Genomic DNA, 24471 nt, shown 5'->3' with positions numbered 1-24471 from the left:
ATGAGAGGAGCAGTGAGAGGAGCAATGAGAGGAGCAGTGAGAGGAGCAATGAGAGGAGCAGGAGCAGTGAGAGGAGCAGGAGCAGTGAGAGGAGCAGTGAGAGATTGTTTTTATTTTACCCCCCCCCCCCTTTTTTTATTCTGGGCTTTTTGCTGTTGTTGTTTTTTTTGTTCAGAATGCTCTTATGTGTTTCATGGATATTTTGTTCACTGTAAGCAATACTGTCAAACCTTTTCTGTTGTATCATACCGTGTTTCTACTGTACCTCCTGTTGAATCATGCAACAGTAAAGGAAAAAATAGCTTTTTACTGGAATGCTTTTGAATGTGAACATTACTGTACATTTGGACATACAGTTCCTAACCAAGACATTTAGTGTAAAACAGGGAATTGCATGTTTTGCATGCAAATACCTGTAAAACTGTGACTGAAAAGTCTATGCAGTTTTTGTAATGTCAACAATAGCCAGTATTTTGAAACCTGGTGTACTTTGATTGACTGCATGTACCTTTTGAGGTGAAAACAAGTGTTATTCTTTGACAGAATAATTTAATTTTGAGTCAGATTTCCAGTGTTTTGGTAAAGTTGGTGTGTCCAGAGAAAGATGCGTTCTATTTTGAAATGAAGATTTAGTATATATTTTAAAAAAATGTGTTTTTGAGAAGAAAATTATCCATTTGGCCAATTGTGTTTTGTAGGTGTGAGTCTGTGTTAAGAGTTTAGAAAAAGTATCTGAAGTATGGTCAAGCGCTTGTTAGCAATTGAAAAATACTGTAATCATGCAATAATCCACATTTCACTCAAGTGGGTCCCGTTTCCTTTATTGCGCAAATGAAGGGTGTTCACACATTTAACAACATGTTTTAAATGTAAAAGAGCACAGACAAAGACAAAGACGGATATATTTTTTTCTGCTAAACATATATAATGAAATATAAAATGGATATAAAAACAATATAACACACAAGAGACAACAAAATGACAGAATTGAGGACGACAGCAGAAACCAGAAAGCATCACACACCAACACCAAACAGGGCGTCCGACTCCATGCGGAAAACACCCTCTGGCCTCTTCTGACATGCAGCTCCTGCTCCCGCTGGTCACGATCACAACACACACACACACACACACACACACTGTTATTACAACACAGAGAAGACAAAGATGGCCCTGACAGAACAACAAACATGTGTTATTCACACACCGATCACATTCACATGGATAAACACTTGAACAAATGAAACAGCTTGTAGCATCTTTACAGAGCTTAATCTAAACAGCAGATAAAAGCAGCCTTCATGAACATCAAGCCCTTCATGAGTATATCATCTCTGTTATCTCAGTTGAATTTACTTACCACTGTTAAATTAAAGATTACCATCTGGACAATCATAATCTGAAACCCCTTAAAATATCTAAAATATTAAATAAATAAAACATCAGTGTACATGTAAAAAAAAAAAAAAAAACAGTGTAACACTTCAGAATAGGTAACACTTGTTAACTATTAACTACGACATTTCTCTCAATAAATTCTTAATTTGCTGCTTATTAATAGTTAGTAAGGTAGTTATTAGGTGTAGGTATTGGTAGGATTAGGTATTTAGAATAAGGTCAAGTAGAATAAGGCTACTAATACATAGCTAATAATCTAGTAATGTATGCATGCTAATATGCAACTAATAGGTGTTACCTATTCTAAAGTGTTACCCATTAGTCAGCAGCTATACTCAATTCATTTCCATGTGTTATTGAATGCACAAGTATTACTTTAAAGGAGACAATTTATTCTAGGTTTGCCAAAAAAAGAAGAAGGAAATAATGGGTTGAAAATATGCCCACCGCAAGACATGCAGAATTTGAGTAGGATCAGACAGAAGAGGAGCAGCTGGCTACATTACACTGTGCTTACTGTAGAGAGGGCAAGTCACACACCACATTACAACTGCTTGAAATGCTCAGTGGCTTGCAAACATGAAGAAAATAACTAAACAAAAAAAACAAATATGAGTCCAATCTGCAGGTGATGAGAAAGCTGAACAAAATGCCTCATACTCAAAAACAGAATCTGAATTAGATGAGAAGTTACACTTCAAAATATCCAGCGACAGGATGATTAAAAGCTACTTTTTAATGTTTATTTGCAGGCCATCAGGAACACCTCGAAATCTGCTTCAGAGCCAGCTGTGGGAATAAAGAGAAATGTGATGCTTTATTTTATTTCAATATTATTCATTGAAATTGTTACTAGTTATTTAGAATGTTTTTTTGTATGGTTTGTTAGAATAAGACAATATTTAACTGAAATGCCACTATTTGAAAATCTGAAATCTTTGAGGATGTAAAAAATAAATAAATCTAAATATTGAGAAAATTGCCTTTAAAATTGTCCAAAGGACTTCTTAGCAATGCATATTACTAAATATAATACATTTATATATAAATAAATACATTTATACATTGTAATATATACATTGATATATTTAGAGTAGGAAATTTACAAAATATCTTCATGGAACATGATCTTTACTTAATATCCTAATGATTTTTGGTAAACAGAAAAATCTATAATTTTGAGCCATACAATGATTTTTTGGCTATTGCTACAAATATACCCCAGTGACTTAAGACTGGTTTGTGGTCTAAGGTCACATATTTATTATATTATATTATATTATATTATATTATATTATATTATATTATATTATATTATATTATATTATATTATATTATAACACTGGTTGTTTCTGACTTTGTGTAGGTTCAAGAAGCTTAATCGGTTAATTTGGAGTAAATCAGAGTAGATGTGTGCTCTGCTCAGCTCACCTTCTGAGCGTGGCCCTGTGCATCAAGTGGCTGGTTTTATGGTCAGACGCTCCCCGCGTTCACTCAGGACCTGACTGGCCCTCCGCATCACGTTCCCCATCTTCCTCACCGCCGGAGGAGACGGGCTGCTCCTGCTCCTGCTCCTGGACGCTTTAACAGCTGCTGCTGGGGAATAATTCAGAAACACATGCGAGGGTCTATGTTTCTGACCTTTTGATTTAATATTGTGAAATGCGCTCACGTCATTTAATGAACATGAAAGGAGACAACACAAAATGACAGAGAGCAGCAGCTTTTGTTTATGGATTGCCATTATATACACTTGAAACTAGTTGAATTAATAGTGAAGAAACAGCCATGAGAGTCTATGACTAGGGTTGAGGTGTGTGGGCTGGTGGCTCCAGGGCAGCTTGGCACCTCTCCCATTCATTACACACTATTCATCCATGATCCGCCGTGAAGGCTGGTGCCACTACTCTCATCTCCGCTCCTCTCCCTCCTTCTCAACGCCTGTCTTTGTGTCCCTGCGCATGCCTTCATCAGAACAAAGTGGCCTCTGAACTAATCAGACCCTCTTTGCAATGGGACCATTCTCTGCCACTGCTGAGAGATCTATCAGAGCACTACAAACAACCACCCGCCGACAGGGCCCACAAAGCACCCTCTCTTCCTGCCTGGACCCTGACTGAACTGACCCACACAGCTACACAGACAGGACAGGATGGAAATGAACGCCATTGCCTAAAAGATGCATTAAATGCGATCTAATACACTGTCTAGGGGTTGATGAAATAATGTTTATTTGTTTTCTAATAATTGTAAAAAAAAAAAAAAAATATATATATACATATATATATATATATATATATATATATATATATATATATATATATATATATATTTAAACTGCAATTCATATATTTTAAATACATGTCTTCAACGTTCAACAACGTTTGGCTTTTTATTTCTGAATTAATTCTTTTTTTTTTTTTTGAGAATAAAAAGAGAAAATATAATAATATTCATAATTATTATTATGATTATTACTATTATTATAATTATTATTAAAGTAATTGTTGAAAATAAATAATAATGATTATTATTTTTTATTTAATTGGGAGTGTAAAAAAGTAAATATTTTTTATTACTGTTGTAAAAATAAGTATTGTTGAAAAAATTTAATTATTATTTTTTTAGAACATAAAAGGAAAAATTATTATTATTATAAAGTAAGTACTGTTGAATATAAATAATAATATTATATATTTTTTAGATTTTTGAGTATAAAAGGGTAAATATTATTATTATTACTATTATTATTATAAAAATATTGTATTGTATTTCAACAAGTATTGTTGAAAATAATAATAATAACATTATTATTATTTAAATTCTTGCTGAAAATAAATATTTAATAAATAAATAATAATAACAATAATAATAAAGATCAAGAATGTTTGTCTACCAAGTTATATTATGTATACATAAAAATCACGATAATTGTGTATTATGTTTAACATAATGTACAATTTATGTAAAAAATTAAAATATATATAATAAAAAAAATTATGTTTTTTTGTTTTATTAAAACAATAATAAAATATTCATTAAAATGCGCACACATTTTATACATGATTTCAAGATATTAAATAAAATATTTATTTTTTTTACTTGATGGTCACACCATTATTCAGTTTGAACGTTGGTATAAATGGTAAAAATGATATATGGTATAAATTCACAATGAATTTGGAAAACACACACACACACACACACACACACAATCCTACTCACCTTCACGCCGAGGCCGACCCTGGTTTGCAGTCAAACTGTTTTTCATTCTGCTCAAAAAAATCTTGCATCGATAGATGACCATATTAACAGAACAGGCATCTAAAATATGGAGAAAAAAAGAGAAAAGAGAACAGGGCTTTGTTTTGGTACAGTTCTTAGGCTCTCCATACACATTCATTCTACAGAGAGGCCAATACAGTCGTTCTCAGCCCGCTCACCTCCCATTAGCTTTTGCTGACAGTTGACAAAGCTAGTTTGGCTTGGAGCACCAGGGCTCTTCTTGTTCTCCGGAGCTCCTGGTGTCTTCTGGTCTCCGGGGGACGCTGGGTTGGCTTGGGCGAGCTTGGCCCCCCAGTAGTTTTGACAAGCGTGATAGAGAACCTGCACAAAAATGCATTTCTCTGCAGCTGAGCTGGCCACCCATTGATCAGTGGTGCGATCGAACACTAAGTCGAACTCAGGAGTGTCCTAAAAAAATTCATTCAGTCAGAATAAAGGAATATACTGGGAAATAAAAGCTGCATTTAGGAGGATGATCACCTTATCGGGGTTGATGCCATTGACCTGGCGAAGCTGCTCCACGGACCACTGAGACCTCTTAGCAAACTGCCTCGTTCCCCGATATCTCTTAACTTTAGTGATGAGGACTTGAGCTGGTCTGCTGTTAGTAACTACATGGAAACATTGATGTCTCCATCAAACGTCAAGAACATCGGACTGTCACCACACGATTTAAAAACTAGATATTTTAGGATTACGAAGACGCGTTACCTGACAGGCAGAGGTAGGTTAAGTAGTCCCTCTTGCGGCCTGCTCTGAGGAAGGACAGTCCTTTGTTCTTCATCCTCCTCATCACCTCAATGGCGACCAGTAACTTTTCATCTCTTGGGACAAAGATCTCACGGCTGATGGCTGACTGGATGTTCATCTTCACAATGCCTTGTAAATATGTCCACAAAACATGAACAAAAAAACTATTTCTGTGCCCAACAGGAAATCCTGGAGCCAATGAACATTATAAAACATAATCTTGGTCAAATCAAATGGTTTCATGTTTAGATGTCTGTCCTTTCATTAATTGTTTTGTGACAACTTACACGTTTCGCGTGGCAGCATTATATGTAATATGTATTTATTTGTATACATTATTATTTAATTAAGCAGCGCAACCGTTTCAAATATTGATAATAATAAGAAATGTTTTATTGCTGAGTTCTGCAGGATCACGTGACACTGAAGACGATAATGAAAATTAAGCTTCGCCGTCACAGGAATACATAACATGTTAAAATAAAAAAAGTAAAACTGAATAGTAGCCAAGTTTAAGTTATATGTCTATACAGAAATTTTGAAATATTAACTCGAGTAATAACGTGTGACAACTAGCCCCACTGTGACCAACAGCGTAGCCTAAATAAATATGGTCGGAAAAAATGTAATCGCCATTTCTTAAAACAATGAACGGCTGAATGTTAAATGTTTTTATTTAAAAATAAATAAATAATTTAAAAAAGGTCATTTAATTAACAGCTCACTTGTTGCTCTGAAATGTTTCCAAATAAAGAACAACTTTATGAATTCCTAAACCCACACAAATCTCAGCAAGAACAGATGAATCAGCACACCTTCTGCTTCTCTTCCTGTAGCTGTCTTCCTCGAGCCCTGGATGGAGAGCAGTCCGGTCTCAGGTCATCTTTACCCCGCATCTAATAACGAGAGACTGCTGCGGGGCGTGTGGAGAGTCCCGGAGAAAACCCGCAGGCTGCGTGCTGTATCCTACTGAGCTGCCTACTGAGAGAGCACTTTGTAGGGATCACAGACGCGTCTGTGTCAGTTGAGCTCTGTTTTTATACAGTCTATGGATGAGTTTAGTTTAGCGGCTTGTGTGTGAGACAGAGCCACCCTCGACTCGAAACCCAGCTGATGATCACGTGCAGCGCGCCTCGGTTACACTGGAGGAGCTGATTGACTGGAGAATGCTCCAGATGCTGATTTTATGAACAGCTAAATAAGCCGATGTGAAACGAATATTTAAAAGAGATGCATTTATTTATTTAATCCTGGAATCATTGTAAACAAATATTTATTAACTGATAAATAGGGATTTGCATTGTATTATAAAATAATGTGATTATATATATATTTTAAGTAATCATAAAAAAGTTCCAGATCCCTGACAGATTTCTATATCCAATTGTTTTCAGAAATAAGGGGCTAAATGTTTCTTGTGCACCATATCAGCACTGTGACACAAACATTTATATTTTGGTATAATTAAATTATTATAATATTTTTTACTGTTTTGAATAGTTTATATTTTAAAGGCCTGAGCAAAAGTATCTTATTCTCACCAAAGCTTTATTAATGACAATAATAAATAAAAAAAATATATTGTAGAACAGTAATATTGTACTTAGTAAAATTTTAACAATACCTTCTAAATATCTTAAATAGCTTAATTTCTAATAAATATGTGTGTTCATGATCTTTATGTGATGGCAAAACTGTATTTTCGCCAGCCATTACTCCAGTCTTCATTGTGGGGTTATAAATTAGATGCAAAATATAGTAATAAACAGCAATTCAAAGGAGGGTCTAGGAAAACCTAAAAATATAAATTTCAAAATTCAAATAAACTGTAACAGTATCTCAGTGCTACCAAAATATTATTGCTTCTTTGTCCACAGTTATATAAGTGCCAGATATAATAAACAGCATTTCAAAGGAGGGTCCTTGCCCCATCAGTGCTCAGGCCTTTAAAATATAAACTATTCAAAACAGTAAAAAATATTATAATAATTTAATTATACCAAAATATAAATGTTTGTGTCACAGTGCTGATATGGTGCACAAGAAACATTTAGCCCCTTATTTCTGAAAACAATTGGATATAGAAATCTGTCAGGGATCTGGAAGGAGGACCCAATTGCGGTGCAAGATAACAAGGTTTTGACAAGACCAACTGATACAAGAGGGTAGTGAAGTGCACAAGAGATCCCACAACTGGAACATGGTAAACAGACACAGCTAGGGAAGTCCACTGATGGCTTCAGAAAACTGGCAGAATACTTTGGCAACAGAGCGGGGCAGCAAGACCAGGCTGATGAAGAACACAAGGCCCCATAGAGCAGAGCTCAGACACTTGTAGACCGCAGAAGCAGACCAAGTGCCAGGCAGGTAGAACCAAGGCAGGGCACATGGGAACAGGTCAAGAACTCAAACACAAGACTATACACGACAAGGCTCCACAGAAACACACAATTAAACCCAAGACAAGGGGAAATAAAAATCAATAAACCAAGTAAAGCAACAAAATAAAAACCATTACAAATTTAATCAACTTAGAATAAACAAAACCAAGAATCAGGACTAGGAAAACTAGGTGAAGTATTACAAATGAGAGCAAAAAGCAAGAATAAACAAATTACTAAAACAAGGAGCAAGATAAGAACATGGAACTACGAGGACTGAATAAAACAAGGGCATAAGACCGACCGACCAAGGAGGGAGGCATGGACACATATTTAGCCACAAGACAAAGACCATGAGGGTGAAAATCACCAAAACCAGCAAACACAAATGGGTAAGGGTCACTATAAAAAGGGAGGAACACACATGAGGAACAGGTGAGCACAATTAGACAAACAAAGCGGACCCACTTTATATTAAGTGGCCTTAACTAGTATTTACTTACATTTTAATTAATAATTTAGTACAATGTACTTATTGTGTACAATGTACATATTGTGTACACACGTTTTTACATTGTACTTAAGTATTAAAAAAAACCTACATGTAAGTACATCTGTATTTAATTTCTGTAATTACATTTATAATTACACTGTTGACCCATACTTTACACCTTAACCCACCCTTAAACTTACTCATACCTCCAACCCTCTCCCTAACCTTACCCCTATCCCACCTCAATAACAGCCAAAGGTTTTTACAATACAATATGAACACAATAAGAACATTGTACTTATTTTTATCTAAGTACATAGTAGTTAAGGCCACCTAATATAAAGTGGGACCAACAAGGCTAACAAGAGGATGCAGTAAAGAGGAAACAAGGAGGAAGGGAGCACATGGCTGAAAACAATTAACAAGGCCATGTGCTGACACAAGAAACAAAACAGAGTGATAGTGCAAAACCCTGACAGAATAATAATAATAAAAATGTTTATTAAAAGAAGTATTAATTTCTAAAAATAGATAATTAAAATAAGAACCTAACCCCAAACTTTAGCTTTCCTTTTCTTTTGGAAAATGCTTAAGCAAGTGCAGTTTACCAGTTTAATGCATATAGTAAAAAATAAATAAATAAATACTGTATAATGCTGTATTGGGCATATTATCAAAATACTTTTTTGTTTTTTTAAGTAATTTTTATTAAGTTTATTTTCATATACATTAACAACAAAACAAATGAGAAACTTTTATCCTTCCATTTTAAAATGTTACTGTATTGCTGACCTGTTTATTGGGTCACTTCCTCCAACAATGGCTCTAGTGTCCACATTTGATGACTCATTATTTATAGCTAAAAAAAAAAAAACCTAAAGTTGTATTCTGTGGTTTTTAAGGCCCACTTCAAAATGTGCTTATAGTTGATCCCTATATTACCAATAAAATCAGGATTTAAAAGCAATGAACAGAATGAGACAGAGCGGAGGGTCAATATCAATTTTAATGAAAAACAGGAGGTTCATAAAAGAGGAACAGCTCTGTTCACACTGAAGCTAAACATGAACAGTCCAGTTCTGATATATATGCACGCATAATGCAGACATTTCCCTCGGATCACGCGCTTGGTAAAGATCTCACTCTTCAGTTTATTGGCACATTCAAGGGTGAGGTAAGGAGAAATGTTAAGTGCTTTTCTCTTGTCATCGATAAAGGCATGGGGGTGTCATTTGTCAGAATTATTGTAAACTAATCATACAAAATTAATACAGAAAACATGGACGTAACACAAAAACAATAGTTCTTTTAAAATGGCAATGTTTTTGTGACTATATGGCTCATTAGTGCTATAATCCATCAGAAAACAACATGACGAGTAACATGTTTGATATGCCGACTGCAGAGAATGCAACATGTGAAAGATGTTGTGTGTTTCAACTTGGAAAGAACTATGAGGAGATCCAGTTGTAGGGAGTTTTTCGAACAGCCTCAGTGGAAAACGTTCAGACTTTGTCTTTCATGCATGTTAAAGCAAAACCTCTAATCTGGTGGTGATCATAGCAAAGAGTGCATTCAAATGTGCAGTGGAGTTCAGTGTCTATCATGCGAGTGCAGAGGAGAAACTAATGCCTCAAATGTATCAGAAAGAAAAGAAGAAGAAGAAAAAACTCCTCCCTGATGTTCCAAACCATTAGAACTTTCTCTGTTTCATGGAAGAACTTCTGAAGACTGTTCTAGTCGATCTCTCCAGTTACAATAAATGGAAACTGAGGCTTTCAAGGTGCAAAACAGATCATAAAAGTGGTCCATACAACTATGTAACAACTCTTCTGAAGCTAGAAAATATTTCCAGGAACAGACTGAAAGGTCAAAGATTCAGAGAGTTGAGCTCAGTATCAGTCTAATGCATGAACGAATCATTCAGAAAACATCTGACTCGGTTAAAGATTCATTCGTGAATCAGACATTTCTGCTTCTCTCATGACTCTGGAATGGAGAGCTATGGCAGATGAAAACATTTTTAGGGAATAATGACATACATTTCAATCCGTTCTTCACATTAAATCCAGAGGACTTGAAATATTGTTGCTTTTATGAAACTTTGATGTTTTGTGTCATTTATTAAGCTTAAAAGCTTCAGTTTTCAACATGGCTATTATTGTTAATAAAAACTAAAACTAAAAATAATAATAATAATAATAAATACAATAAATAAAAATGTTACTTAAAATAATCAATAACTAAAATAAAATATAAAAAGTAAACATTTTATTAGGCGACAACGTACTACAATAAACTAAAACTGAAATAAATAAAATTAATAAAAACTGTATAAACAAAACACACACACACACACACACAATTAAATAAAACTTGAAATAAAATTAAAATGAAAACAAAAAAACAAATTCAAAATATTAATATAAACTAATAGCATATGAATTAAACTAAAATAATACTGATATTGACACGGAGAAAGAAAACTAGTACAGTTCTTCAAAATATCTCCTTTTGACGTAAGAAAAATCACAGGAATTTGGAACAACATAAGGTTGAATAAATAATAACAGAATTGATATTTTTGCCTGAATCACGTTTACTAATGGTTATTCTCTTCGAATTAACTACTCAACATTTGGCCACTTTCAGAAGTGATACAGATCGTTTTATCATCTAAATAAAAAAAACCTATAATATTTATGCTACATTTGTTAAATTCTTCAAAACTATTATTTTTAGGCAAGAAAACACAGCTAATGTACTTCTCAAAAAAACCCTTCTGAAGGCAAACCTCCAAGTCAGCAGATCTTTGTCAGTCATACAACCACAACACTGTCAATACACACCAGTCGATATGAGGCGACCGCCGCTTGGGGAATCATCAAAGCTGCAACAAGCAGGATCATAACCACCATCTATGTCATCGAGGTTAAGAACAGGCTTAATCGGAGGATGAAGTGGAGAGAGTTAGTCTCTTCCATGGATGTGCTTCTAAATCGAGGGAAAACAAGGCAAGGACAGGATCTCTGATGCACAGTGAACAAGGTCTGCTAAACTATATTAAGGGAGCGATCAAAGGTGATGCTGTGTCAGAGTTCACGTGTTTGTTATGATTCAGGGTTGTCCTCTGGCAGGTCATTGGCTTCGTTTGGCCTGTACATGAATGTTAGCAGAAACAGAGCCACATCGTGGGAGCACCAATAGGCTGTGTGTGACGTCACCGCTGACCAGTAGCGGCTCTCCACCAGACCCTCCCTCAGCTCAAAGTCGATGCGTTTCTCAAGCTCCACTGCAAAACAGTCAAGGGAACAATGTCATTGGCACGGGTTTTGGAGGTCTGGAGGTTTGATTTTCACAAATCATTGAAGCCATTTCCCCGTCAGAATAAAAATGCATCTCCAAACTGTGTTTCTTGTGTTATCTAATAATTTGACTTTATACCACACAAAGTAACTTTACACAATCCAAATTACATATTCGTCACTCCCAATTGTGAATATGTATTGCAATGTGACTTCATATCTCACAACTGCTTTTCGTAGTTGCGACTTTATGTCCCATACTTTATAGAGACTTTATATTTTCAAATTGTGAATTTATAACTTAAAATGCCTTGTACTTTTATATCTCACACTTGTGACTTTGTTTCTGATAATTGTGACTTTATATTTGACAGAGCAATTTTATATCTGCGACATGAATTCACATCTTGCACTTAAAATTTTGCAACTGTAACTTCGTTTTTCTTTATCTTTAAATAGTGGCCTTCTTTCTTTAAATTGCTAAATTATTTCTGGGAATTGAGATTTTATATGTTCAAATAATTCATTTAAAATGTGACCGTACCCCCAGACTGTGACTTTATATTGTTTCTGATAATTATGAATTTATACCCACAACATAATTGTATATCTCACGATTGTGACTCTTTTTCATAATTGCTAAATTATATCTTAAACTGTTTCTGCATATCTAGAAATTGCAACTTTGTTTTCTCTAATTTATTTAATCTAAATCAATAATTTTCTCGAATTTGTTTCTTGGAATTCTGACTTTACATCTTCAAAAAAAATATCTTAGGACATTTCCATATGTCTAAAATGCGACTTTAAACTTACGATTTTGCATCTTACAATGATATTTTATATCTTGCGATTCAACTTTATGTTATCTTACAATTACCCTTTTATTTTCTACTCAGATGTGAAAACAGGTTTCCATTATAATGAAGGATAAAGTTATAAAAAAAAACAAAAAATGTTTCTAGAAATATTTAGCAAAACCAAATGAAAAAAGTAAAAAAACTTACTGTTTCCAAACAGGTTTCCTAAACCAAAATACTGTTCTAAGGACTGAGAAAATGACAGGGTGAACTATGACTGCTGTGTGCAGATGACGCTTACAGGACGAGTTATCCATAATGGTAGAGGCTGATTGTGACATGCTGGTGTCTCCTGTCTTCTCCTCAGTTTTCTCCTCGGTCTTCTCCTCCAGTATATCGTCTAACTCCAAAGGCCGACACTCTTCCCCTTTCTCACAAGCCCCGCCTTCAGAGTCTGATGGCTCCTCCTCCACACCACCCACCTGTCCACTAGAGCGGGAAAACCTGGAGAACAGGATACCGCCAATGCCTTTACCTATACTTGCTGCTCCTGTGGAAAAAACAAGTATGTTCGGTTACTGTTAGAAACTAGGATTGTGGCCTATAACATGTATTATTGCTAAGGGCTTTTCCAAATCTCCAGTTGTTTCTGTGGCACTTCCTAATTGCTTTCAATTGATCCAATGCTTTGCTAAGCTGTTTCTATTTATCGCTTTGCACACTAAAATCAAGAGCTATAAACTGCAGATACGCAGTTACTGAAGGCAGGCTGCCATTATGTCAGTATTTGGGAAGTGTAATCCTACTCCACCGCTCACTCTACATCCTGCTCGCCCTCCGAGTGTTTTATTATCCAGACGGCTTTAATGAACCCCCTCTCCATCTCACCCATTATGCTGGCCTTGCCCAGGCTGGTGAAAGACTCGCCGTAGTGTCTGCGGGGCTGCGGAGGGGAGGTGCAGGGGCTCGGGAGGCTCTCCGTATCGGACACAGAAGCACTTTCCTTTGACGGATTCAGTAGAGTGGGACGGATCTGGTCATACGGTGTGGGGCTGTTGGTGTTGTACCTAAAAAAAAAAAAAGCAATGGTTACATGAATGTAAAAAAATATATGCATTATACGTTATAGAAACAGACATTTATTTGCTTACAATATTTTGCTTTGCATATAATAATAATAATAAAAATGTATTTAACTATTGGATTTCATTTTTCAATTTATTGAGCAAAGGCATTATTGTACTCACCAGTGAATTTGGACAGGTGATATATTGCTATAATGCTTCAGGATGAGAGGCTCCAACCTGTATGCCTAAAAGGAAGCCATTTGTCTTTATTTAGATTGTCATTTATGTTTCCTGATTGATATTCGGATATTCTATCTTTGATTACAATACTAACCGTACTGGACTATACTGAAAAAAAAAAAAGTAAATTTCACAATTAATTGCAAAGAAATAATAAGCAACACATTAAATTAAATGTGACATTTTGACGTAAATAGACTGAAATAAGGGTGGGACAATGGAAGAACATTTTTTTGGGATCCTTTGGGAGCATTTGAATTATTTAGATTTTAGGGACCAACAGATTAGAGCTAATTATAAACTTGATTACATGTATTTTAATGCTGTAATTCATTTATAAAAAAAATAATAAAAAAGTGTTCAAAAGTGTTCCTGTAGCTCAATTAATAGGGCATTGCACTATCAAGCGCAAGGTTGGGGGTTCAATTCCCCAGGAACACATGATAGGTAAAAATTGATAGCCTGAATGCATTGTAAGTTACTTTGGATAAAAGAGTCTGCTAAATGCATAAAATTTAATTTAATTTAAATTTAATTTATAATACAATTATTTTATTGCAAGACTAGGTTTTGTTTCCCATTTGGCTCATAATAATATATATATATATGGCCCAGTAACAAAAGAAATCAGATCATGGGCTATATTTACATTGCAATCTTATCACACTCACTACGGGATCCGTGGGATGAAAGATGTTGAAAAGCCTCTGGCAGATGGATTTGGGGAGGAAGTGGTCCTGCGTTCTGTTGTTTCCAGGACGGACCCCTCGCAAAGCCAAAAACACAGCCAGAGGAGACCCCATGCAGAAGAAGTTCTCCACCTACGCATCACACGGTTCATTGAATAAGACTAACACAAACAGGAGGGCAAGTGGAGAGAGGAAGGGTTAAGTTATACTAACGTACCTTGAATTTCAGAGCTGGAAAGGGTCTTGAGGATGAGGTTTGTAAATGCCGAAGCGTATCTTCCAAATCCCTCATTCTGCAAATTAAAAATTAAATTACATTTTTGGAGAAGAACACCACACAAACCAGATTTACAGTGGGATGGTCTTTGTGGACTAGAGTGCAGACAAAACTAAAAACATTTAAATAATTAATGACTTTAAATGCACCGGAAACAACAAGAGGGCACTAAAGCAGCTGACAAACTAACAATTGTGTTCCTATTTTTAAGAGTATCATCAGACAACAGAAATCACAGTTAAATAAAACAACAACTAGTTTTAACATTTTCTTTTGAAAACAAGAGTGGTGCTAGCCACGTAAAACTGATGACCACAATTCTGGGGAGTTGGATGCTTGCCTGTGCATTGTTATTCAGCTGCTCAGATGTTCTGAATGGCTGTTAACAAGTTTCTGTTTGGTTTCTAACGTTCTAGCTCTGAGTGGATGTTAGCATGTTGCTGGTGGTGTTAGTGTGTTGTTTGAGTGTTGTTAGCATGCTGTTATGCAGTTTCTAGTGTTCTGAATGTTAAAATGTTATTGTTAGCATGTCACTCTGCGATTGCTGGACTGTTCTGAGTGGTTGTTAGTGTCTTGCTAGTGAGTGGATGTTAGCGTGTTGCTACACTGTTCTGAGTGGTTGTTAGTGTCTTCCTAGTGTGTGGATGTTAGCGTGTTGCTACACTGTTCTGAGTGGTTGTTAGTGTCTTGCTAGTGCGTGGATGTTAGCTTGTTGCTACATTGTTCTGAGTGGTTGTTAGTGTCTTTTGCTAGTGTGTGGATGTTAGCGTGTTGCTACACTGTTCTGAGAGGTTGTTATTGTTTAACTAGTGTGTGGATGTTAGCGTGTTGTTACACTGTTCTGAGAGGTTGTTATTGTTTAACTAGTGTGTGGATGTTAGCGTGTTGTTACACTGTTCTGAGAGGTTGTTAGTGTCTTGCTAGTGTGTGGATGTTAGCGTGTTGCTACATTGTTCTTTGAGGTTGTTAGTGTCTAGCTAGTGTGTGGATGTTAGCGTGTTGCTACATTGTTCTGAGTGGTTGTTAGTGTCTTGCTAGTGTGTGGATGTTAGTGTGTCGTTACATTGTTCTGAGAGGTTGTTAGTGTCTAGCTAGTGTGTGGATGTTAGCGTGTTGCTACATTTTTCTGAGTGGTTGTTAGTGTCTTGCTAGTGTGTGGATGTTAGTGTGTCGTTACATTGTTCTTTGAGGTTGTTAGTGTCTAGCTAGTGTGTGGATGTTAGCGTGTTGCTACATTGTTCTGAGTGGTTGTTAGTGTCTAGCTAGTGTGTGGATGTTAGCGTGTTGCTACATTTTTCTGAGTGGTTGTTAGTGTCTTGCTAGTGTGTGGATGTTAGTGTGTCGTTACATTGTTCTTTGAGGTTGTTAGTGTCTAGCTAGTGTGTGGATGTTAGTGTGTTGCTACATTTTTCTGAGTGGTTGTTAGTGTCTTGCTAGCGTGTTCTAGGTGATTGTTAACATGTTGCTAGTTTTGAGTGGTTATTGTTAGCATGTTGTTCTGCAATTGCTGGACTGTTCTGAGAAGTTGTGTCTTATGGATGTCAGCGTGTTGCTATACGATTACTAGATGAATCTGAGTGGTTGTTAGTATGTTGCTATGCAGTTGCTACAGTTAAGGTGGCCATGTGTCCGGTTTCATGTCGGACAGTCTGGTTCTGAAATGTCTGCAATGTCTGTTTACAGATGCCGGCTTGAGCCAGACGCTCATTTGTTTTCCTTTTGAGATCTTCTCTTCCACGTCAGTCTCCGCCGCCGTTCATGAGAGTACCACAACATATGTGTGTGCATTCCTCTGCTCGTAAACAATAGGCAGCTCATGTAGGTTATAGGTCAGAACGGCGGTTCCTGTGTCAGCAGCATCACACACATGCATTGTGGTACTCTCATGCATGAGCATCGAAGACTGCGAGGAAGAGCAGAAATAGTTTGGTTATATTTGTCATCTTTACTCACAAAAAGTATTCTTGTAGCATCATAAAATTACGGTTGAACCACTGATGTCACATGGACTATTTTAATGATGTCCTTACTACCTTGGCCTTGAATGTTTCAGTTCTGTTGCTGTCTATGGAAGGGTCAGAAAGCTCTCAGATTTCTTCAACAATATCTTAATTTGTGTTCCGAAGATCAATGAAGGTCTTACATGTTTTGAACGACATGAGAGTGAGTAGTTAATGACAGAATTGTAATGTTTGGGTGAACTATCCCTTTAAGTGACTTAGACACAATATTGTCAGTATGGACCTTTTATATTTTTTATTTGGGCCAATCATTGCATCTCCAATCAACATGGTGGTGTTTCATTCCCGAATGATTCCGCATTTCTGAACAAATTGCGTAAGTGATTCAATAAGACATTCATAAAGACAGTTGTTAAATTCGAAACTTCATACTTTACTACTTTTACTATTTATTATATCTTTCTATGGTACAACATGCAAGAGTAGTATACTAGTATGCGGTTCTGAACTCAGCAAGTCATGTGCTTTATTCCCGAATGTTTTGAAAGAATCGGCTGAATAAGCGAATCAATAACTAACTCATTAAAGAGACAGTGACTTTATGGCATCCTATGGTGGTTCGGTTTCAGAATTAAAATATCCTTTTATAGCACTATATTGAGTGTTTTATATTTAATAAATTATTTATGCAACTGTAACTGCAGTGTCGATGCATTCATGGCATCTCTGAGCTGCATTAAACAGAAAAATATCTAAATGCCACTTGAAATGCAGCTTCTGTGCCCCTTCTGCAGTGCATTTTGTGTGTTACTGATTTCATTTGATTGGTAATAGCATTTATTGAATAAAGATACAAATTTGCATCAAATGAATATAATGCATACATTTAATAAGTTTAAAAATGCCCTTACAAAGAGTAAAAAATGTCCCTGGAAATCGATTTAATAAAAAATAATAATAATTTAATTCAAATGTATATTTCTTTATGACTGGCTAAGGAATATTTTTCAGTTTTTATCCTGGAAGAGTGTGATCTATGTAACTGCTTATCATTATTACATTCACTTAATATAATGGGAGTGTAGTGTGTAACTATAAATAGTTGTAAACCTTAAGCAGGTGTTTCGAAGATCTTCCAGTAGCTGATGCTCTTGTCTGCTAACATGAGCCTCCATAGCATCTGGCACCTCTTCGTGAACAAAGCGCACAGGGTCCCACCCGGTCATGATGTCAAAGGTGATGACACAGCCGAGCGAGTGGGAGACGATGGACACCTTTCCATTCTCTGCAAATTCTGGGTTGCGCTCACAAAAGAGCGTGTAGAGTCGGTTCAACTCTTTGGTTAATCCCCGGGTGATCTGAGGATGCAAGTTCAGTGAGCATGAAATGAACAAGTGTGACACTTTATTTGTGCACAAGGAAAGAGTAGGACAGAGTGAGCGTCAGTGTTCGAGTGGGGCATTCAGTCAAACTTTACATGAGAGAGACTGAGAATAGCTCTGCTAAAAAACCTAGTCAGCTGCCATGATGTCTACGGCCTACATAGACAGCTGCCTTCTAAGGTAGCATGCATTCTGAATGGAACCTAGTAAGTGACAGATTTGGAACAATGGAGTTATGTAGTGAATGAACATGTGAAATGCATTGAGAATTCAGTAACTGATTTCAACTGAATGCTGCTAAGCTAAAAATAGTCTTCTAAGCTAAAATACATAGCACAAACAAGTATTGGTTAAAATCATCTATTTTTATTAATAATAAGATACTTTTATTTATACTTTCTGAACTTTATACCCAACATTTCTTGTCCACAAATCACAAAATACATGTAATTGAGATACTATAATATTAATGAAATAATAACCCAAATAATTGTAATCAAACAGAAAACATTTTCAAGATTATATTTCTCAACACACTTAAGAACACTATTAAAAAGTGCATTTTGTAATAATGTCAAATTAAAACTTTAAAGTACATTTTAAATCATTTTAACCCTTCGTTGTGCTTTAAATAATTTAAACTGTTTTGATATGTTGACTAAGTTGACCGATATTTATGTAAAGCATTGGAATTTAATTTTACTCTGTTATTCAGCATTACATTGAAAATTCATATATTTAACATGTAGTAAATCATTAAAGTCATCATTAAAATGTGATAATACACGTATATTTAATTACATGACATACAAGATTCAGAAATTATATTTAAGTACATTTGGCTGTACATTTTAACCATATTTGAAAGACATTTTAATATTACAAATAAAGATGTCAAAAAAGTGCTCTATGGGTCATCTAATTGCTTTTAATTTTACATTTAAACTATATTAGTTTTTCAATTAATTGCAATGAACATGCAATTAAGTGTCTGGGAAAAAATTACAGTCAGTTCACATTTAAATATATTTGTTTATAGTATTCTATATTCATAATAACTTTTTATAAGCAGTCGATTTTGGTCATAATATGGTATTTTAATAAGGCAGAATAATTCTGCATGATTTAAGTAGAGCCATTGCATAGGAAGCATAACCATCTTTGATGCTTTCAAAATGTTGTTTATGTACTAGATTTTGAAACATGTCTGGTTTATAAAGGGGTAGAAAGTTGAAAAATGAAAAATAATGAGAAAATGAAAGAAAAGTGTGTCACCTCATCCCTGTACAAAGGGCTCGTGTAGTACATGATGTCCATCGCACTGCTGTTCAGCATGTCTCTCAGACCTCGCACTTTGTCTGGAGTAATGGAGTCCACAGTGTCTGAAAAAGTAATCATCATCATTAATCAAATCTATCACTGATAATAGTTTTCAACCATTATGTGCTTTTTTTTTTTTTTTCCACAGGCATTACCTCCATCCAGGGCGAGTTTAGATCGCCATTCCACAGGAAGGAACTCAACGTGTTCATTTGTTCGGTCCGAAAAGTGCTTCTCCTCCATCTTGCGGGCAGCATCACGCATCCTAACAATCCGTGAAATGCATTAGTTAGCTTCAGCTCTAGATGAGTGGCTTTGTGCAGATTCAGCGGTGTGATTGGTGGACTCACATGCTTGTATTTCTAATAATGCGCCCCTGATCCATCTTCTGGCCAATCCCATGTACCACAAAGACTATGTGCGTTGTTTCAGGAGGCGTGTCCTCTAGAGCCGCCTCCTCCACGTAACCTCGATGGAGGCGGGTCCCGCTGCTGGACGCTAACCAGTCATGAAGGAAGAAACTTAGCTTTATTTTATCTTTGGCTTTAACAGTGACTCTGCTAGTGAAAAAGCTTAAAGGTATTGACTGTGTCTTGTAGTGTACTTTAAGTCATGTATGACATACAGGTTTCAATAAAAATGACATTTAAGTATAATTTAGTTTAACATCAGTACATGTCAGAAATAGTAAGAGTAGTATGCCATCATGTTATTTCGAGTTCAGCCATGGATTGGCCATTTATAAAAATAAAAAAAAATAAAATAAAAATGATGAATGTGTCCTGCCCAAACTTCCAGTTTCAACAGAAAATACAAAACTTAAGATAAAGCACTACACTCATGTTACATGGTCTTTAAATGAGCAACACCATTGAGAGTGTACTTATTAATCAAGATTGTTACAGACCTTTGGAGAATCCCAGTTTCTGAGTAACAGTCCGTGCGATCTTTGAAGTGGTAGCGTCGCTGTAAAGGTACACTTCATCCACGCTGTGCCAGTCCACGTGGCTCCGGCTCAGTTTCAGACTGTGAATGGCTGAGTGAATTAAGAGCAGAAGTCAAACAGGTCTGTTTCAAATTACCTGACTGGTAAGTAATGCCTAACCGGCTCAGTTCATTTCAATTAAGGGTCTTTTTGACTATTTGCGAACACAAGTGACAGTCAATAGCCCTTCTGCTGTGTACATGTCAGCAGTGTTTATTCTAGTTCAGTTGTGTGTCATATGAGACAAACAGGATGTCTGGGTTGAGTTGTGGTTCATTCATGACCGTGCCTCTTGAACAGATGAATTAAGTGTCAATGTTAAGTCGGCCTTTTTTTGTGTGTGTGCTTGACATCTATAATAAAGCTGCTGAACTCTGAGTCCTATTCGTAGCTTGGTTCATTACCATCTTTGGTGTCCACCGTAATGGGCACCACTTCCGTGTCAAAGGTGTCTTTCATCTGCTGGCCTCGGAAACGGGCGAGATGCTCCAGTTCAATGAGGTCACTGTCCTCTTCCTCCAGGGGCAGCCAGGTCCCATCCGTGAACCACTGGCCTCTCATGACCGGGATGTGGTCCTGTTCTGTAAATGCAAGCAGAATGACGATCATTTGCTCACCCTCATGTTGTTCCAAACCTGCATTAGTTTCTTTCTTCTGATGAACACAAAATGTTTCGAAAAACGCTGGCAACCAAACAGTTGCTGGTGGCCATTTTTTCTCCATATTATGGAAGTCCATGACTAGAAAGCTGTTTGGTTACCAACATTCTTCAAATATCTTATTTTGTGTTCAACATGATGACAAAAAGATGAAGTCGTGGCCTAGTGGTTAGAGAGTTTGACTCCTAACCCTAAGGTTGTGGGTTCAAGTCTCGGGCTGGCAATAAACCCCAAACTGCTCCCCAGCGCCGCAGCATAAATGATGCCCACTGCTGTGGGTGTGTGTTCACAGTGTGTGTGTATTCACAGTGTCTGTGTGTGTGTGCACTGTGGATGGGTTAAATGCAGAGCACGAATTCTGAGTATGGGTCATCATACTTGGCTGTATGTCTCTTAACTTCAAAATTTTACATTTTGGGTGAATTCTCCCTTTAAGGTGCGGCCAAATTAGCAAAATAATGCGGACAAAAAATGGCCCATTGTCTGTTATCAATAACGATTTCACAACTCAGAAGTCAATTAAAATCTGGCAGCTTTCTGTGGGTCACCTGTTAGTGTGACCAACTGAAACGTCCTTTGCCTTTCGCCTTGATGCGATATATCTGATTGTGCGGATTCCTATTGAAATGACTGGATTTCGCCCACAAAAAATTGCTGAACAACCATAAATCAAAAAAAAGAAAAAAGAAATATGCCCTAATTATTCATCATTACGAACACCAAAGGAGAAGTTGCACTATAATGCTTGATTAGTAAAGTAGCCGAAAGGACTAGTGCAATACATGTAAGGAACAGAACAGACCATAACGTAGCCTGTTGTTATTCGTTCAAAGCCACATTCAAACTTGCCATCAAATCAGGTGCAATGACTTTCATGACTTTCAAGGTCAAGTTTGTATAATGAGCTCACTGAGATTTAAAGGGATACTCCACCGCAAAATGAAAATGTTGTCATTAATCACTTACCCCCATGTCGTTCCAAACCTGTAAAAGCTTCGTTCATCTTCGGAACACAATTTAAGATATTTTGGATGAATACGGGGAGGCTTGTGTGACTGTCCCGTAGACTACCAATTAAATAATAGTGTCAAGGTCCAGGAAAGTATGAAAAGCATCGCCAGAATAGTCCATCTGCCATCAGTGCTTCAACCGTTAACATTATGAAGCGACGACAATACTTGTTTTTTTTTCTGTGTCAGCCGTGCCACAAGGACATGTTTTTTACGTGTATTCACGCTTCGTTTTGAAAGAAAACAGTGCATCTGATACAGAAGAGCGTACAGCTCAGATTTGTCAAAATGGCACTACGCTGATTTAGAGAGAAACAGGAGAGGATTTTTTGAATAAAGTCATTATTTTTGTTTTCTTCATGTACAAACGTATTTCCATCGCTTCATAGTTACGGTTGAACCACTGATGGCAGATCGACCATTCTGACGATGCTTATAATACTTTGACAGTGTAATTTATTTGGCAGTCTGTGGGACAGTCACAAGCCTCTGGGTTTTCATCCAAAATATTTTTTTTATACAGGTTTGGAACGTCATGGGGGTAAGTGATTAAATTGTCATTTTGCGGTGGAGTATCCCTTTAAATGGCAGTGATGTTCAGACTACTTTTAGTATACCTTCTGGTGTTTTTGGAGCTTGACAGCCTCAGGTAACCGTATAATGTTGTTGTACGTGTAAGAGCAGTATGAGCATTCTGCAAAGTATCTACTTTTGTTTTCCAGATAATCTTTGATTGTACAGATACTCACGGTTCCAGTATACAGGATAACAGTCCTTCTTTTTGATGTCCACCTCGTAGAGTCCTCCACGGACGCACACTGCGTCCACATTGATGCTCTCTGAATCCAGCTCCGTCTCTTCCGTGGAGCCTCCAGCCTCCGCGCTCTCGGGTACCGACTGTCTCCGGACCTCCGGTGCTTCGCATCCTGACGGTGACTCGAATAAATCCTCTGCCTCTTCACCCGCATCCCTCCGCCTGACCTCGGTCGGATTAAGTTCGCAGAATTTGCGATACGCCAACTCGATTTTCAGAGAATCGTGTCCAACAAACGGTTTCCAGGTCCTCTTGTCCTCTTTGTAGAACCAGCGCACCTCCTCGGGTCCGAGCTCCGTGACAACTTCCCCGCGGTGCCGCGAGCTGTTGGAGCGGCTGCGCTTTTTCGTGACGACGTTCCCGTCACTTTCGGTGTAGTTCGGGTCTACGGGGATGTCGAGATAATTTGAGTCCGGATCAGAACCAAGACGGCCGTGATAGGCGGCGAAGCCCTCGTCCACCAGGCCGAGCATCAGTCCTCGTGGGCCTCGGGGCAGCGGCAGATGTCCGTCTATGCCCGACTGCACCGCGTCCATCCCGGCGAGTATCGCGTCGCCCGTGGGTTCGACAAAGCAGGACGCGCACGCATCCTCCATCCTCCCCCATTCATCGACACTTCCCCTGCTTTGCGAACAACTCAACGACGTTTTGTCCTGACAAGCGCTCATAGCCGCTTTCTAGAAAACAGCGAACGGAGCGATTTCAGCCCCGGTCAGCTGATTATAATAACAACAAATCTAACGATGCTAAAACCTCTCCTTCCCCCGGCGCGACCGGAGCCGCCAGCATCTGTACGGACGCGTCAGTCACACACCCTGGACTTTAACTCCATTAAATAATGTCGAATTCAATCGGACGATCCTCTACTTAGAGGGCGAACACCCCAACCTGTTCACTTTCCATTATATGCCGCCTATTTCGCCCCGTGAAGCCCCTCTTGCTCTGAAATAGCGTAATGAATCTTTCTGTTGAGTCGGATCTTTTTCAAAGGATTGGTTCAACCGGTTCACAAAATCAGTCTGAACGAGTCGCTTACGACTGAATCGATTCGAGTGGTTCTCGAATCCATATCCCAACTCGTTGTCTAGAAACTTCTCTGAAATATGTTGTTTTAGAAATATCACGTGTTATTTCTGTCATGTAAATGACTGTTTATATGGCTGACGTCAGAGCCGTATAATATTCAACGGCTCTGGCTGACATAATATGAGTAGCATTAGGATGCCATGCAAAGTCTATTCTAAATAACTTTTAATGATTTTTTTTTTTTTGTAAGCTTAATGGAAAAGAGGTAAACAACCTCACAACTAATCGCCGTGTTCGTCATAAAACCTAATATGCTTTTAAAAGCATAAATATAATATAAACTACTTTCTGTAGAATGCCACGTTGGCATCTATTTTGGAATTGAGAGATACAGAAATAGAGAAATTTACCAATGAAGATATTCACTGTTCACTTTTATGGGACAATGTTCTTTTTGGCTTGAATATGTATAAGAGGGTGCAAGGTGCAATTATTGATTTTCTTATATTCGTGACCAAATTTTCATAAATGAAAGTTTGCTTATTAAAAAGGAATGAAACTCCTTTATGGTGTTGTTTTCTTAGGCTGTACATAGACATAGACTCGTTTTGTGACCTTTACAAAGTATT

The 24471-nt window shown here is 37.1% G+C and overlaps 2 protein-coding genes across 3 annotated transcripts; both read right to left on the bottom strand.

Moving 5' to 3' along the window:
• Nucleotides 1–800: 800 nt before the first annotated feature.
• On the bottom strand, nt 801–6536 carry LOC127938393 (syntaxin-binding protein 6). 2 transcript variants are annotated; one of them, XM_052534978.1, is made up of 7 exons: nt 6249–6536; nt 5395–5562; nt 5164–5294; nt 4842–5091; nt 4624–4722; nt 2830–2994; nt 801–2187 (listed from the first exon to the last, which is right to left on the bottom strand). In XM_052534978.1, exons 2-6 carry the CDS (start codon nt 5549–5551, stop codon nt 2852–2854), a joined length of 780 nt encoding a protein of 259 aa, XP_052390938.1. In that variant the 5' UTR covers nt 5552–5562; nt 6249–6536; the 3' UTR covers nt 801–2187; nt 2830–2851. The 2 variants fall into 2 exon arrangements, with proteins under 2 accessions (XP_052390938.1, XP_052390939.1); XM_052534979.1 differs by having other exon boundaries at nt 2830–2991.
• Nucleotides 6537–9295: 2759 nt separating this feature from the next.
• Nucleotides 9296–23777, bottom strand: LOC127938390 (phospholipase DDHD1). Its single transcript, XM_052534973.1, has 13 exons — nt 22752–23777; nt 20738–20914; nt 20256–20384; nt 19699–19846; nt 19504–19613; nt 19304–19410; nt 17757–18004; nt 14626–14701; nt 14391–14540; nt 13660–13724; nt 13301–13479; nt 12714–12962; nt 9296–11599 (listed from the first exon to the last, which is right to left on the bottom strand). The coding sequence occupies exons 1-13, from the start codon at nt 23482–23484 to the stop codon at nt 11418–11420; spliced, it is 2553 nt and encodes an 850-aa protein (XP_052390933.1). The 5' UTR covers nt 23485–23777; the 3' UTR covers nt 9296–11417.
• Nucleotides 23778–24471: the final 694 nt, after the last annotated feature.

The sequence above is a fragment of the Carassius gibelio genome, chromosome A20 (genome assembly GCF_023724105.1).
Source record: "Carassius gibelio isolate Cgi1373 ecotype wild population from Czech Republic chromosome A20, carGib1.2-hapl.c, whole genome shotgun sequence".
Lineage (NCBI taxonomy): Eukaryota > Metazoa > Chordata > Actinopteri > Cypriniformes > Cyprinidae > Carassius > Carassius gibelio.
The sequence above is the reverse complement of the archived record's forward strand: the minus strand, read 5'-3'. Positions and strand labels throughout refer to the sequence as shown.